Source organism: Oncorhynchus clarkii, chromosome 10 (assembly GCF_045791955.1).
Source record: "Oncorhynchus clarkii lewisi isolate Uvic-CL-2024 chromosome 10, UVic_Ocla_1.0, whole genome shotgun sequence".
NCBI classification, from domain to species: domain Eukaryota; kingdom Metazoa; phylum Chordata; class Actinopteri; order Salmoniformes; family Salmonidae; genus Oncorhynchus; species Oncorhynchus clarkii.
This window is the reverse complement of record NC_092156.1, coordinates 5,892,155-5,908,874: the sequence shown is the minus strand read 5'-3', so window position 1 is coordinate 5,908,874 and position 16,720 is coordinate 5,892,155. Positions and strand designations below refer to the sequence as shown.

At 41.8% G+C, this 16,720-nt stretch overlaps 1 protein-coding gene across 2 annotated transcripts; it reads left to right on the top strand.

Moving 5' to 3' along the window:
- Positions 1 to 924: 924 nt before the first annotated feature.
- LOC139417935 (gametogenetin-binding protein 2-like) lies at positions 925 to 16,327 on the top strand. Of its 2 annotated transcripts, none has more exons than XM_071166929.1 (14): positions 925 to 1,119; positions 1,819 to 1,944; positions 2,611 to 2,691; positions 2,870 to 3,123; positions 3,508 to 3,606; positions 4,314 to 4,427; positions 4,547 to 4,756; positions 7,854 to 8,028; positions 8,287 to 8,469; positions 8,913 to 9,087; positions 13,995 to 14,120; positions 14,754 to 14,905; positions 15,136 to 15,348; positions 15,528 to 16,327. In XM_071166929.1, exons 2-14 carry the CDS (start codon positions 1,852 to 1,854, stop codon positions 15,714 to 15,716), a joined length of 2,064 nt encoding a protein of 687 aa, XP_071023030.1. In that variant the 5' UTR covers positions 925 to 1,119; positions 1,819 to 1,851; the 3' UTR covers positions 15,717 to 16,327. The 2 variants fall into 2 exon arrangements, with proteins under 2 accessions (XP_071023030.1, XP_071023029.1); XM_071166928.1 differs by having other exon boundaries at positions 8,913 to 9,141; positions 15,528 to 16,320.
- The last annotated feature ends 393 nt before the right edge of the window (positions 16,328 to 16,720 follow it).

The following is a 16,720-nucleotide window of genomic DNA, read 5'->3' as shown; positions in this document are numbered from 1 at the left end:
CCAGAAATAACATGTCCCCTCTTTGTCGACCCCTAGCGTTCGATTTTGAAAAATAACTTCCAGCAGGGTTAGTGCTATTAAGAATCCTTGGGACGGCCATAACACCCATTGAAGTCGACATTTCAAATGTTTACGGCAGGATTTCCCAAACTCGGGACTCGAATGGGGTTCAACTTTTGGTTTTTGCCCTAGAACTACACAGCTGATTCAACTAATCATCAAGCTTTGATAATGTGAATCAGCTGTGTAGCTAGAAACCAAAACGTGCACCGAGTTTGGGAAACGCTAGGGTTAAGGTTAGGGTTGTGGTAAGCATTTCGCAACACTCGCATTAACATCTGCTAACCATATGTATGTGACCAATAAAATTTGATTTGATTTGAAGAGAAGTCTGCCACAGATATAACAATGAGACAGATATTTCACCAGATGTATAAATATGAAGCATCCGCTTGGCATTTCCACTCACTACCAAATATGGTAGTGAGAGGAAGCCCAGTGGACGGCAGTGGGAGAAGATGGAACGAGATGTATTTTGGCCGATATTCTGCTAATTTTCTCATCGATGAAACCTTTGACCTCAATACAGTTCTCTGTTCCCAAAACGATAATATGTTACAAACAGAGTGGACACTTTTTTTTAGACTTTACCCTTTGCCAAAGTATTAAAAAATGCAATTGTTTAGAAGGAGTGCAAAGGCGAATTGAGTTTTTGCACACGCGCACTTCCCAGAGTGGGCGTTGCCTAACATAAATATGCAAATTATTAATAGAACGCACGAATAGGATCTCTCTAAGATCGTGATTGGCTTTGCCCATTTCCTTGCTTGTTCTGCCCACTATGACTCTTTGTTTTCATTTAAAACGACGGGCTGTGGTCTTATCTAGGTTTAGTTATACAAATCTTTGGTCTTTCGTTGCCATACCTCCAAAATCACGAGGTTAAAGGTTAGGGACGTCCCAATAATCTCGGATTGCACAGACCCTGGCCGGAAGTATTTTTTTGTTCGTACGTCTTGAGGGCGAAGGTTACATGAATATTCTGCCGCCGGTACATACACCTCTGTCGCACTTGTTTTATTTTATTTTTTTGTATAAAAAGGCAACTTTTAAAAGCGGGTAAGTAATGTACGATGTGTTGCTTGTGTTTTACAAAAATTGTCATTACATGGAAACATGGACAAGATTTGTTATTAAGTCATTTACCCGGTCTGAGGCGAGAGTTAACCAGCTGTCTGGCGTTTTGACGATTCAATTAGAATTTCCTCAGACCCTGAACGTAACTAACTAACTTAATGTTAACCACAACTAGTTACTAGTAAATATACACAAAGCCTAATCTAACACATGATGACTGGAGTTTTTTGTTTGTTGTATTTTCTTAAAATATTGCGCCTCAGTTTCAAACCAATTGAAGTTCTTTTAAAACTATAGCGAGTAAATTTTACTACTGAAATCCCCAATGTTAACATGTATTAGCATTCACTTCACTAGCCAGTTAGCCATGATAAATATACCAGAGACTTGGTACAATTTGTCAACCACGTTATGCGTTTGAAGAATAGCTCAGGAAAATTGTTACCGTTTCCATATTGTCATGACATTTGACTAACGTTAGTTAATAACTAGTTGAAGACACATTGCAATGTCACCTTCCAATTTTATAATTCCTTTTTTTTTTTATTGTGGGAGTGGGGGGGGGGTGATTTTACGCCATGACACGGCATAGAAATTGAAATGACCCGCGGTGTAAAAACGTTAAGCTCAAGCTATTGGTGAAACTGCGACTGTTGTATTTGCTCCTCCGTCTGTGAACAGGCTGCTACCCACCACGACAGGAGCCTGGAAGACATGGCGCGCCTCGTTGCTGTTTGCAGGGACGGGGAAGAGGACTTCCCTTTCCTCGCAAGACAGATTCCCTTATACATCGATGACACTCTCACGGTAAACCAATTTATTTATTTTTACCGTCTCGTACAAGTTGCTGTAGTTAGTTTTTTCTTTGTAAGGCTTTGCAATCAGATACTCTTCTGAAAGAAGCTAGCTATGTCGACCAGGAAACTCGGGTCAAAATGCTTTATTAACGTTGAGTTGTTGAGCGAGATGTGACTGACTACCTGTAACTAGGCCTCTCCAACAAGCTAGCGTTAGCAAGCTAACTCAGCTAGCCCGATTCTCCAACCGGCTTTCCAGTCAGCAATGTTTGTTAGCTCGTTTTATGTCAAAATGGCTATCTCGATCTGTCACGAATTTTCAAGGATTCCCTGATGTTACGTTTACGCAATGTATTTTAGAAAAATGTTTTCTGAGCTGTTAGGCCAGCCTAACTGACCAGCTAACCGGTAAAACTGTTAATTGTATGCGGTTGCTAGGTAGCTTGTTAGCTGGGTGGGTGGCTAACCTAAATGGTTATCCTTTGAGCAGTATTGGGTACTGAGCCTGGACATATATCTTGCATGCAGGAACTGTATGGACAGGTTACTGTTGAAATAGCATTCATTTAGTGGATAGTTTTACTTCCTCCACTTAGCCTGTGTACCAGTCGCGTTGTGGGATACTTGTGCTAATGACACTTTCACTATCAATATATGCCCCTTTTTTTTATTACAGATGGTGATGGAGTTTACTGACAGTGTCATGAACCTTGACACTCACCAAATCAACAGCGCTCAGATGAAGCAGTTTGTCGAGGTGAGTGCTGTGACAGAAGATTTGTGTGTACCTTTCAAACATGTCTGGATAATATTTACCCATAAGACTGTTGGTCATAGTTTGCTCAAGGATTATGCCTTTTTATTTCTTCAACACTTAACTATTACACACGGTACTAAGTCAAGTGGTGTCTCGTGTGCCTGCCTCTCCCCCCCAGCATCACAGCATGCTGAAGCAGCAGGACCTGAACATCGCCATGATGGTAACTTCCAGGGAGGTGTTCAGCGCCCTCTCCCAGCTGGTGCCGTGTGTGGGCTGCAGGCGGAGCGTGGAGCGCCTCTTTTCCCAGCTGGTGGAGTCCGGGAACCCGGCACTGGAGCCCCTCACTGTGAAGCCCACCGGCGTTCTGTCTGTCACCAAGACCTGCATGGCCGACGCAAAGACTCTCTACACCCTCTTTTACATCCACGGGTGAGTGAGACGCGTGTCACAAGACTAATACTTCTGTAACCTTCATACTTACTTGGCCTGTCAGACTGCTTCACTTGAAGCCTACCTTTTATTGACCACAAGAACGAACTCTTGTTGTGGCCTATCTTTTATCTGTACTTTATTGGCCAATTTACCTAAGAAACAATCTTTCTAAACTGTGCCCTCGATTTGACAGCAGAAATATTACATACTATTTCTTGCGTCCCTGTGAGAATCGGCTGTATTTGTGTGTGTGTGTGGAAGGTTTTTTTGTTTAGCATATGTAAGTACTGAAACAATCTGACCACTATGTTTTTATGGTAAACTATTAGTATAAGTAATGTGCTAAACAGGAGAATGTTTTTTGTTTTTTTGTTTTTGTAGGTCAAAGTTAAATGACATGATCAATGCCATTCCAAAAAGCAAAAAGAATAAACGCTGCCAGTTGCACTCCTTAGAAACACACAAACCAAAGCCTTTGGGGTGAGTCACATTTACCACTGCTTTTTATCATCTATTAAACTGCTTGTAATTGAACTTGATGTCATGTATGATACCATTTTTGAAAAAACAAGTTGTAAAGCCTGTTCTCTCAGACCTTGTACATTAAATGAAGGCTGAATGTCCACATTTGTCATACCAGGGCCAAACTAGGCTTTTGAAATGGCAAGAAGTCATTTGTGATGTGCAATATTGTAGTGTCTTTGAGATGTCTCTATGAATCTTTAGAGGAGAAGGGAGCGTAGACAAAAGGCTAGGTTTAGAGAAAGACAAAGATGGAGGAGCCAAGACAGGCAGCCGATGTAGCGTCGTTTTTCACTCTGGACCACTTCAGGCCCCCAGCAGGTAGGCAGCAAAGCAAACACAGCTCGTTCATTCAGAGCATTTCTGGACCCTAGTTAGTTAGCGCCAGTCTGAAGTAGTTTACTTCATTGTCTGGATCGTGTCATGCATTATGTTGTGCGCATGTACATCTGTGAAGCTCTATGTTTTTGACAGTAAAATACTTCTGAGTCAAAGAGCATTTTAATCCGGATTTATCCAGTGAATACTCACCGGCGTTAAGTTGGCACGCCTGTCCTTTTCGTCACCTCTATTGTGAAGCTGACTTGATAGGTTTATTTATTGAAATAATACGCTGATTGATGAGTCGTGCATGATGTTAACGATGGGGGATTTGCTGCTGACAGGGGAAGCTGGATGGATGTGTGGGAGCTCATGTCTCAGGAGTGCAGGGACGAAGTCGTCCTGATCGACAGCACCTGCCTCCTGGAGACCCTGGAAACATACTTGCGCAAGCACAGGTAAGTCACGGTAATGGTTTTAAGTAATATAGGCCATGTTTACATCCAATGGGCTTTATTTTCGCATTAGACTGTTTAGGAAATTGTACTAGTGTTTTTTAATCTTCTCTTCTTTTCAGGTTCTGTACTGACTGCAAGAACAAGGTACTGAGAGCATACAACATCCTTATAGGGGAGCTAGACTGCGCTAAAGAGAAGGGCTACTGCGCTGCCTTGTACGAGGGACTCCGCTGCTGTCCCCAAGAGCACCACGTCCACGTCTGCTGTGAGACTGACTTTATGGCACATCTACTGGGCCGGGCTGAGCCGGAGTTCTCCGGAGGTTACGAGTATGTAGACTGCTGCTTTTTCCTTTGTTCTATTCACATGTAGTAACCTTCAGTACTGGACAAATAAATTGTCATCTTTTAAACTTAAATAATTCCTTATTTCTTAAAAAAATGTGTTCATATTGAAAGAAAGAACTTTTGGTCTCCCACATATTAAAAAAAAATAGAAATAGAAATCCTGGACCAAAGGATTGGCCCCACAGCTGGTACTTGATTTGCACAGCCTTTAACTGCTCTATTTCTTCAGTGTTTGAGGGGTGCTCTCCACCAACTGCTGTTGTCAGCACTTGCCGTAGGTTTGGATGGGATTCAGCCACTCCACAGGCATGGAGAAACTAGTCACCTTTCGTCGAAATTCGCCGTTTTGAATCCAAAATAGGAGACCTATGCGATTCGTGTAGATTCAATGAGAAACGTTTGGATCACTACTGGCTGTAAGCTGGATGAGTGATGCACGTTTGGATCACTACTGGCTGTAAGCTGGATGAGTGATGCGCGTTTGGATCACTACTGGCTGTAAGCGGATGGGTGACGAGCGTTTGGATCACTACTGGCTGTAAGCGGATGAGTGATGCGCATTTGGATCACTACTGGCTGTAAGCGGATGAGTGATGCATGTTTGGATCACTACTGGCTGTAAGCGGATGAGTGATGCATGTTTGGATCACTACTGGCTGTAAGCGGATGAGTGATGCGTGTTTGATTCACTACTGGCTGTAAGCGGATGAGTGATGCGCGTTTGGATCACTACTGGCTGTAAGCGGATGAGTGATGCGCGTTTGGATCACTACTGGCTGTAAGCGGATGAGTGATGCATGTTTGGATCACTACTGGCTGTAAGCGGATGAGTGATGTGCGTTTGGATCACTACTGGCTGTAAGCGGATGAGTGATGCATGTTTGGATCACTACTGGCTGTAAGCGGATGAGTGATGTGCGTTTGGATCACTACTGGCTGTAAGCGGATGAGTGATGCATGTTTGGATCACTACTGGCTGTAAGCGGATGAGTGATGCATGTTTGGATCACTACTGGCTGTAAGCGGATGAGTGATGCGCGTTTGGATCACTACTGGCTGTAAGCGGATGAGTGATGCATGTTTGGATCACTACTGGCTGTAAGCGGATGAGTGATGCGTGTTTGATTCACTACTGGCTGTAAGCGGATGAGTGATGCGCGTTTGGATCACTACTGACTACTGGCTGCTGTATCCAAGGCCAATTCTTTTGTTTTAATTAGTTAAAACCTGCATTTCCCCCCCTGGCGGGCATCTTTTTTGTTTTTACATGTTTCAGTGCAAAACAGAAACGTGAGCATGGCGCATGACATCAGCAGACTATCAGGGGTTTTGGAGTCCAATGTTTAACAGTGTCCCAAAAACTGGGTCTCCATTGAAGGCCCCAAACACACATCAAAAAAGCACCCAGGAATGGTTCAAAAAGAGTTGCTAGACTGTCCAGATCTGAATCACATTCAAATCCAGCGAGTGCAGAGAACAGAAGTTGGTGGAGGGCATCCCCTTTAAACGTTGAAGAAGTAGAGGAGTTTGTTGCTGGAAAAAAAATGGGCAAAACTTCCAGTAGAAAAGGGGCTGCAAACTCATGGCTACAAACTACAAACTGTTTGTCTGCAGTTGTCTTGGCCAAAGGCTGTGCGACCATCTCCCAGTCACGTAACCTCAAGGTGTCCTAGTGTCCAAGTCTGAATCCTTTATCTATTTTTTTAAATTTATTTTACATTTATTTAACTAGGCAAGTCAGTTAAGAACAAATTCTTATTTTCAATGACGGCCTAGGAAGAGTGGGTTCACTGCCTGTTCAGGGGCAGAACGACAGATTTGTACCCTGTCAGCTCGGGGGTTTGAACTTGCAACCTTCCGGTTACAAGTCCACCGCTCTAACCACTAGGCTACTCTGCCTCAAGCCACAAGTCCCTTGGTAGTTCTAAAAGTAGCTGTTTTTTTTTTTTTTTTAAAGCAGCATTTCATTACACTAACCAGGTTTTGATCCAAATGAAAGTAAAGTACGTTGGATAAAATATATGTCACGACAGAACGGATGGAAAGGGCAAATTTGTCAGTTAACTTTCCAAATGTTCACCAAATGAAATTCTCTAGACAGGGTGGGATCTTTTTGTCTCTAACATTTATGTGAGAAATGGCTTTGGGAACAGCTTTTTATGTAAAAAAATATATATTTATATAACCATATCGAAGTAAACTTGGAGTCACGCGATATGTTGTGTGGTCCTACCATTACGACTTGGGGGGGAAAGCATGCAGTTTATTAGGCTACAGATGAAATAAGTTATGATGAACCTCACAGGGTGGTGAATGTGCACGGTGATGGACTTGATGCTCCTTTCCAATAAATATCGAGGGTCTTATTCTGATCGATGCTTGGCTGCTGTTTAACAAATACTATTTTGTCCATGATAATCTCATCATGTAGACTATACCCACAATGTATCTGCCAGCTGTTGGCTAGAGAGCACGTGCCAAGACCGGAGTGGGCACAATCGCTATATAACTCAACAGTTTTTGTGACAACCATAACTAGAGTAGAAAATGAGATGAGATGGAATTTTATGTGCACTATGTCATCACGCACAGCCTTTTCTCTGCAACAAGTGAATTTTATGGAAACTCGTCTCTGGTGGGAAACCAAGGTTTTTATGTGAATTTTAGAATAATTTCAAGGGTGCCAATTGTGTATTTAGAAAATAAAGTTTACGATTGTGTATTTAGAAAATAAAGTTTACGATTGTGTATTTAGAAAATAAAGTTTACACACATACATTTGCTTCTGCAATGTTGAAACACCAATAACATGGTGTGGAGCACAAACTTTTTTTTTCATGTTAATTTCTCAATTTCTTGTAAAATAAGGAAAGTGCCAGTATATTTGACCAGCACTATAGTTGTGAAGTATGATTCACTCTCCTGGTGACCTTCTGATGTACTTTACTTGTAGTTCTTCACTACCTTTTTTTTGTTGGCTAGTTAAATGTTCTAGAATTCTATGACATTCTAGAATGTCATTCTAGAATTAACATGCAAATTCTAACACGACTCCTTGCCCTTCTCTCTCGTTTTATAGACGCAGAGAACGACACGCCAAGACCATTGACATTGCACAAGAAGAGGTGCTCACCTGCCTGGGCATCCACCTGTACGAGCGACTGCACAGAATCTGGCAGAAACTGAGGGCAGAGGAGCAGACCTGGCAGATGCTCTTCTGCCTCGGCATTGACGCTTTGCGCAAAAGCTTTGAGGTTTGTGTTTTGCACGATGCCTGCCTGCATTATGCTACCAATAACAAGCTTATGTGACAAAGACATATTTTGTTGATGGAAGTGATGTATGGCGAGTGCTTTCCCATCCGACACACGTCTATGTTTACAGTGTTGTGGCATGTCAGTGTATGTATTGATTCATTTGACATAAAAAAAAAAAAATTATGTATCATGTTTATTTAGCCAGGACTCCTCTCTTTATAATAACGACGTGGTAACACCCGTTTTCCCCTCTAGACGGCGGTGGAGAAGGTGCAGGGCTTCAGTCGTCTGGAGCAGCTGTGTGAGGAGCTGTCGGAGGAGGAGAGGGCCAAGGAGCTGAAGCAGGAGAAGAAGAGACAGAAGAAGAAGAACAGACGCAAAAACAAGTGTGGCTTCGACATGTCTGAGCAGGAGGCCGAGGGCAAGAACCTGGCTGAGGTAACGCTTAGTTTTCCACACACACACACACACACACACACATACGAGCACTGAGGCAGCATGACAACAGGGGAAATACCAGTGAGTCTGTTATAGGAAACTGTCCTCACATGCCATCCGCATGCTTGTTCCACATTATCTGGTTACCCTCATCCAGGCTAGAGGTCGACCTCTAATCCAGGCTAACCATGTCATTGTATGGATTAATAATGCATTCTGTTTGTGACCTTGTTGTTGTTCACACATTGTGCTTCGTCACATTTCAGACTTTCTAAATGCCGTCAGTAGGTTTAAATGGCAAATATAGCTATCAAATGTTCAGTGTATTTAAATTCCTTAACTCTCACTGCCCATAACACTGTCCTCCCTTTTCTATGGTCTGGCCACTTAGGGATGTTACTCTAATAGTGTACTGTCATTCTATGTTATCCCCCTCCATGCAGGGTTCATTAGAGTCTGTGGAGAACGGTGGCTGCAAGGCCTGTGGAAGCCGAGAGGAGGAGGAGGAGGGGCATGTCAGCTGTGTGGAGGTGGTCGTCACCAGCAACGAGAGCACTACTTCCTGCAGCTGCCCAGACAGCACCGTGCCCATCCTGGGCTCTCCTAAAGTCAAGAAAGGTAATGCTGTCACCACCATCCAACCATCACTCAAGACCAGACACCTGACCCTGGGTAAGATCAGTCTTACCAATGACAGCCATCCTTTCTGAAATGTATTTATTTGAGTTAAGGGACCATTTTACAATTGAAATGTGACTCTCAAGAGCAAATGTGATGTATTTATATCATAGCTAGACAGCTAATTATCATCTTCAGTCCCCGTTGATGAATCGACAGGCTGAACTCTGTTTGTTCCAGTTCAGTGTATATATTTCATGATTTTCCCTTTATTCAGACAGGAGGCAGAGTAGCAGTGGGCTTGGGATGTGTACCTACACTGACTGTGATGGTGTATATTGTCAACACTCCGTTGTCTGGCTTATCGTTTTAACATCTAAAATCATTGAAATTGTTGAGTTTTTTAAAATGTTTTATATATATTTTATTTCAGTGTAAATGCACAATTTGTAAGCTATTCAAAATAATAGCCTAGTCTTTCACGATCAACCATTTGAATGACTATTAGGCTCAATGGAGTAATCTTAGAAAGTTGTTTTGTGATTTTTAGCATTAAATAAAAACATAGTAACAATGAGAGAGAGAGAGACAACAAACAATTGCAAGCGACTAATGGAATAGGAAGTTGAAACGAACCTGGAACGTTACTGCTTTGTTTCACTAAAATCACTCCTGGCAAACCAAAACAGACCATAATAGGCTATAGACCTACACGTAGGCTACTGTCAATAAAAGTTTCAGTAGGCTAAACATGACTTATAAATTAATTATTTATGTTATTTACAAAGTGTTTATTAATGTGCTTGAATTGCACAATGAACAGTAGGGCACAAGCTCCTACAGCTGCACTTCAATAAGCGGGAACAAAAAATAAATGAATTATCTTACTAACTTTATTTTAAATAGCTTACAAATTGTGCATTTACACTGAACAAAAATATATAAATGCAACTATTTCAAAGATATATATATATATATATATATATATATATATATATATATATCATTTTTTTAAAATTTTTTTACTGAGTTGGTTTCATATAAGGAAATCAGTCAATTGAAATAAATTCATCAGTCCCTATTTTATGGATGTCACATGACTGGGAATACAGATATGCATCTGTTCATCACAGATACCTTAAACAAAACAACCAAGATCACGCTGAAACCTGAGGTGATGGCGGCGGATGAATGACACGACAATGGGCCTCGGGGATCTCGTCACGGTATCGCTGTGCATTCAAATTGCCATAGATAAAATGTAATTGTGTTCGTTGTCCGTAGCTTATGCCTGCCCCATATCATAACCCCACTACCACCTTAGGGCACTCTGTTCACAACGTTGACATCAGCAAACCGCTCACCCATAAGACAAATGGGTCTATTTTCCAGGCTATGCCTTTTTGCCTATCGAACTGCAAATCCACAACATACAATCAGATAAAACAAATGATTATTTATAACATTCTTTATGACCCTATTTTAATAAAAACAATGTATCAACATTGGCTTAGGCTAAAATCAAATAGCATATGATGATGTGCATTTTGCATATTGAACTGTACACATCCTAAAGATCGGCATGTAAGTTACACAATAAAGTAGCCTAAACAAAATAAGTAGCCTTAACAACAAAAAAATGCTATTAAGTCTTACGGTTTGACAGAAATGTTTTTTTCCTATGCTTGGGGCTGTCTCTGTCTTCCAATAAGATGCTTCTAGATTTGAATATAGGGCACATTTTTATTAATTTTTTTAAATTATTTTTAAAAAGTGCAATGAGGAACCATTTTAGGGGTAGTTGATTTACCATGTCTGTCAGGGAACACCAGAATGTTGACCTTTTCTGCCCCAGAGTAGTGAATTCAGCAGGATGGATGGACTTGTAAATGTTGACAGGTTTGTAATCTCTGTCCGTCCTTTTCCCTGAATCTTTTTGCTTATTCTGCAAGGGACTTCGGTCAGGTCTTTGCTGCTGTTCCTGCATCTTTATTAGAATGACATTATGCACCAAATCACACTTCTGTTATAACCAATGTGTAGTTTATATTGTGTAGTTTATATTGTGTAGTTTATATTGTGTAGTTTATATTGTGTTTTCCCTGCCATTTGACACCTACGAGTGCAACTATATCTGGACAGGATGATGTGTCATACCAGACATTGCCTAACCTGTGTGTTTGTGCGCGCACACCATGAACAAAAGTATGTGGACACCTGCTGGTTGAACATCTCATTCCAAAATCTTTGGCATTAATATGGAGTTGGTCCCCCCTTTCCTGCTAGAACAGCCTCCACTCTTCTGGGAAGGCTTTCCACTAGATGTTGGAACATTGCTGGAGGGACCTGCTTTCATTTAGCCATGAGCATTAGTGAGATCGGGCTCTGATGTTGGGAGATTAGGCCTGACTCGCAGTCGGCGTTCCAATTCATCCCAAAGGTGTTCGATAGGTTTGAGGTTAGGGCTCTGAAGGCCAGTCAATTTCTTCAACACACTCTCAACAAACCATTTCTGTATGGACCTCGCTTTGTGCATTGTCATGCTGAAACAGGGCCTTAACACAAACTGTTGCCACAAAGTCGGAAGCACAGAATCGTCTAGAATGTCATTGTATGCTGTAGCGTTAAGATTTCCTTCCACTGGAACTAAGGGGCCTAGCCCGAACCATGGAAAACCAGCCTAAGACATTATTCCTCGTCCACCAAACTTTACAGTTGCCACTAATGCATTCGGACATGTTCTACTGGAATCTGCCAAACCCAGATTCGTCCGATGGACTGCCAGATGGTGCAGCAGGATTTATCACTGTTGCTTCCAGAGGCCGTTTGGAACTCGGTAGTAAGTGTTGCAACCAAGGACAGACCATTTTAAGCGCTTCAGTGCTCAGCGGTCCCATTCTGTGAGATTGTGTGGCGTACCACTTCGCGGCTGAGCCGTTGTTGCTCCTAGACGTTACCACTTCATAACAACAGCACTTACAGTTGAGGCAGCTCTAGCCGGGCAGAAATTTGACGAACCGACATGTTGGAAAGGTGACATCCTATGACGGTGCCACGTTGAAAGTCACTGAGCTCTTCAGTACAGGCCATTCTCACAGACGTTTGTCTATGGAGATTGCATGGCTGTGTGCTTGATTTTATACACCTGTTGGCAACGGGTGTGGCTGAGATGGCTGAATCCACTGAAGGGGTGTCTGCATACTTTTGTATACAGTGCCTTGCGAAAGTATTCGGCCCCCTTGAACTTTGCGACCTTTTGCCACATTTCAGGCTTCAAACATAAAGATATAAAACTGTATTTTTTTGTGAAGAATCAACAACAAGTGGGACACAATCATGAAGTGGAACGACATTTATTGGATATTTCAAACTTTTTTAACAAATCAAAAACTGAAAAATTGGGCGTGCAAAATTATTCAGCCCCTTTACTTTCAGTGCAGCAAACTCTCCAGAAGTTCAGTGAGGATCTCTGAATGATCCAATGTTGACCTAAATGACTAATGATGATAAATACAATCCACCTGTGTGTAATCAAGTCTCCGTATAAATGCACCTGCACTGTGATAGTCTCAGAGGTCCGTTAAAAGCGCAGAGAGCATCATGAAGAACAAGGAACACACCAGGCAGGTCCGAGATACTGTTGTGAAGAAGTTTAAAGCCGGATTTGGATACAAAAAGATTTCCCAAGCTTTAAACATCCTAAGGAGCACTGTGCAAGTGATAATATTGAAATGGAAGGAGTATCAGACCACTGCAAATCTACCAAGACCTGGCCGTCCCTCTAAACTTTCAGCTCATACAAGGAGAAGACTGATCAGAGATGCAGCCAAGAGGCCCATGATCACTCTGGATGAACTGCAGAGATCTACAGCTGAGGTGGGAGACTCTGTCCATAGGACAACAATCAGGCGTATATTGCACAAATCTGGCCTTTATTAAAGAGTGGCAAGAAGAAAGCCATTTCTTAAAGATATCCATAAAAAGTGTTGTTTAAAGTTTGCCACAAGCCACCTGGGAGACACACCAAACATGTGGAAGAAGGTGCTCTGGTCAGATGAAACCAAAATTGAACTTTTTGGCAACAATGCAAAATGTTATGTTTGGCGTAAAAGCAACACAGCTGAACACACCATCCCCACTGTCAAACATGGTGGTGGCAGCATCATGGTTTGGGCCTGCTTTTCTTCAGCAGGGACAGGGAAGATGGTTAAAATTGATGGGAAGATTGATGGAGCCAAATACAGGACCATTCTGGAAGAACCTGATGGAGTCTACAAAAGACCTGAGACTGGGACGGAGATTTGTCTTCCAACAAGACAATGATCCAAAACATAAAGCAAAATCTACAATGGAATGGTTCAAAAATAAACATATCCAGGTGTTAGAATGGCCAAGTCAAAGTCCAGACCTGAATCCAATCGAGAATCTGTGGAAAGAACTGAAAACTGCTGTTCACAAATGCTCTCCATCCAACCTCACTGAGCTCGAGCTGTTTTGCAAGGAGGAATGGGAAAAATTTTCAGTCTCTCGATGTGCAAAACTGAGAGACATACCCCAAGCGACTTACAGCTGTAATCGCAGCAAAAGGTGGCGCTACAAAGTATTAACTTAAGGGGGCTGAATAATTTTGCACGCCCAATTTTTCAGTTTTTGATTTGTTAAAAAAGTTTGAAATATCCAATAAATGTCGTTCCACTTCATGATTGTGTCTTACTTGTTGTTGATTCTTCACAAAAAAATACAGTTTTATATCTTTATGTTTGAAGCCTGAAATGTGGCAAAAGGTCGCAAAGTTCAAGGGGGCCAAATACTTTCGCAAGGCACTGTATATGTAGGAGGGCATTACCTGCTAGACCAGCCTCATTGAGTGTATGTATATATATTTAATTGTTTGGTCATTTCTTTAGGTCTTTCGCCTCACAGTAATGGGAGTGACTGTGGTTACTCGTCTAGCATGGAAGGCAGCGAGCCTGGCTCACAGGAAGGATGTGACGTCGCCTGCGCTGAGGGTATCTGCAACCACCACGAAGCAGGTTAGTCCATCTTTAGTTAATGGTCCATATAGTGGCTAGTTGTGTCAAAGCTAGAACAAAATGGGGATTCGTAACGTTAAGAAAAAAATATTTAAAAAAAAACACAAGTTTTAATCACAGTGCGGTTATTACAAAACATTTTCCGTGTTATGGCCTAACTAGACGATAAGCTGTTAAGGCCTGGGGAACCCGAGTAAGAGGTGAACTTCAAGCTACTTTTGTGAATTTGCGAGGCCTGTAAGACGAGACACGGATTACGAAGTCGTATGCGCTGGCTCCACCTGCTCTTTCTCTTTGCTAATGATGTGTGTTCAGTCTTCGGTCTGTTGCCTGTAGATGATCCTAACCTATTCATTGATGGTAGCCTCTGATTTACTGAAGGTATCAGATATTGCATGCCAAAAGCTTGTCTTCGCTATTCACGTGGAATTTTAAGATTTTTTTCTTATGGTTTTAACAGTCCCCCCCCCCCCCCCCCAAAAAAAAAAATGATGTACACCTTATGACCCCCCCATCCCCCCATCCCTATTTGTTCCATCCCTAGTAGTGTTGCTGTCTGTTATTTTGTTGAATGCTCAGAATGTGGCATACGTGCATAGAATGCTTGTCATATCCTTGTCTTGTCGCCTGAAGGAGACTACTTGTGTGGTCATCAATGTGCTGAAGACAAGGAGGAGGACTGTATGGACAGCTGTGTGGAATGCTGGGCCAGCTCTGAAGAGAACACCAAGGGCAAGAAGAAGAATAAGAGAAGAAAGAACAATGGCTTGTTATCTTACCATCAGGTTAGATGAGAATGTCCTTAGGGATGGGATTTAGCAGGAATTGCTGTTTTTAAAACAAAATATATGTTTTAGTGTTTTCCCGTATAGCTTATAATTGAAATTGACCTTTCACCTAGCCAGATTTTCCTGATGGATATGTTAGCCCAGTCAGAGATGTGGATCTGGTCATGTCATTCATTGCTTCTCAGGTAAAACTATTAAAAAAATAAACCTTTGTCTTTCTCAACCAGGGTCCAAATGCAGAGGTTTGTGTTATGGAAGAGAACAGGAAAGGGCAAAGCACCGCTGCAACGTCACCCGTGTGCAGAACCAAAGAGACGTGTGCCCAGTTGTGCCTCGACATCTTTTCTAGTATCCCACCGCAGTTACCACGTGCAGAACATCGAAAGAACATCAGCCATTATCTGGAGGAGACCAGTGCCAAGAGTCTCATGGAACTGCTGGTCAGTGAAAAAATGTTTTTCAAGAAGTCGGGATGGTCACTTCAGTGTTGACATTATTTGTACTAGTTTTGAGTTCTGTGTGAGTTGGTAGGATGTGAAGCGTTTATTCAATGCGTTTGTGTGTTTTTGAAAGGTCCGTTTGATCAATGCTTTTTTTTTTTTTTTTTTTCTAAAAACAGGACGACTCTGAAGTGACTTCCGATGAAGAGAACTGCCTCACGCAGGACGAGATCCAGTCGTTTGTGGACAACAACAAGTCCTTCTACAACAACCGTGACCAGTACCGACAGCGCCTGAAAGATAAATTCACCAAGTACTGCCACGGAGGTGCAGATTGGTTTGCTGCTGCCACCACCAGCGTCAATTAATGAATTAGCTCCTGTTGCACTACTCTACTGTCATGATATCTTGTTACTGGGACAACACACATGGTGATTACCACCCCTCTGCTCACACCACCTTTTAAAGGAGAAAGAATTCAGTAGTACATTTTAGTGTCTTGTTCAATGAGCTCCCACCCCCCTCTTTGGTTGACGTACATGTGGTTCCTATTTTCCTACCTTTGTTCATCTTCTGTCACCTCTACCTGTTCATCTTGTCACACACCGTCCTTGTTGTCGTCCGTCCCACCCTGACCAAACCCGGTTTCTTTTCTTGGTCTCATTTTGTAGGGCTGTTGGTTTAGAGCACAGTGGATCTGATAATTAAGCTTGCAAGCTGTGACATTAGGGTTTAGATGTTAGTAGTCTTGTTTTAGTTTTTTTTGTTTTTGCATTTTCCATTTTTTTTCTCTTGTCTCTTCCTCTGTGACGCTTCATTTTAGTGGGAAAAGTTGTACCAATAAATGTGTACAGAAATTATATAATCTGAATAGATTTTACAGTAAAACATCCATTTATAACAGGGGTTGGATGTGATGTTAAGGGGTGCAATGTGTAAAATTGACAAATAAAGAATATTTATTAATATGCATTAGAAAGTTGTTTGTGCGGTAACTTTTTTATTTTTTTTCTGACATGGCAAACAGCTCGTGCTATGTTCATAAAGACACCAGGAGATGGCGTGATATGACGAGTTTACCCTCACAGATTGGGAGCTGACCATTAAATGGTGAGGATGACGTTTGTCTCCTTTAAAGATTCAATGTTTAAGCATTGAATGCATCTTTCGCCTTGTTCCAGCCATATTTGTGATCTCAAACCACCATTTTATTTGCAGCACTATTGGAGTTGAGTATTCGCCACTTTTTTTTACATTTTTAACCCATTTTGTCTTATGAATCTATTTTTATACATCTTTAGAAGCTAGTATAATTTATAAATAAGAAACTATCCAGGGCCCGCTTCCCAAAATAATTCCAAAGCGAAATGCA

Coding starts and splice junctions, on each gene's coding strand:
- LOC139417935 (XM_071166928.1), top strand. CDS start 1,852: ATGGCGCGCCTCGTTGCTGTTTGCAGGGACGGGGAAGAGGACTTCCCT. Junction 3,124..3,507: donor ACCCTCTTTTACATCCACGG/GTGAGTGAGACG, acceptor TTGTTTTTGTAG/GTCAAAGTTAAATGACATGA. Junction 15,349..15,527: donor AGAGTCTCATGGAACTGCTG/GTCAGTGAAAAA, acceptor TTCTAAAAACAG/GACGACTCTGAAGTGACTTC.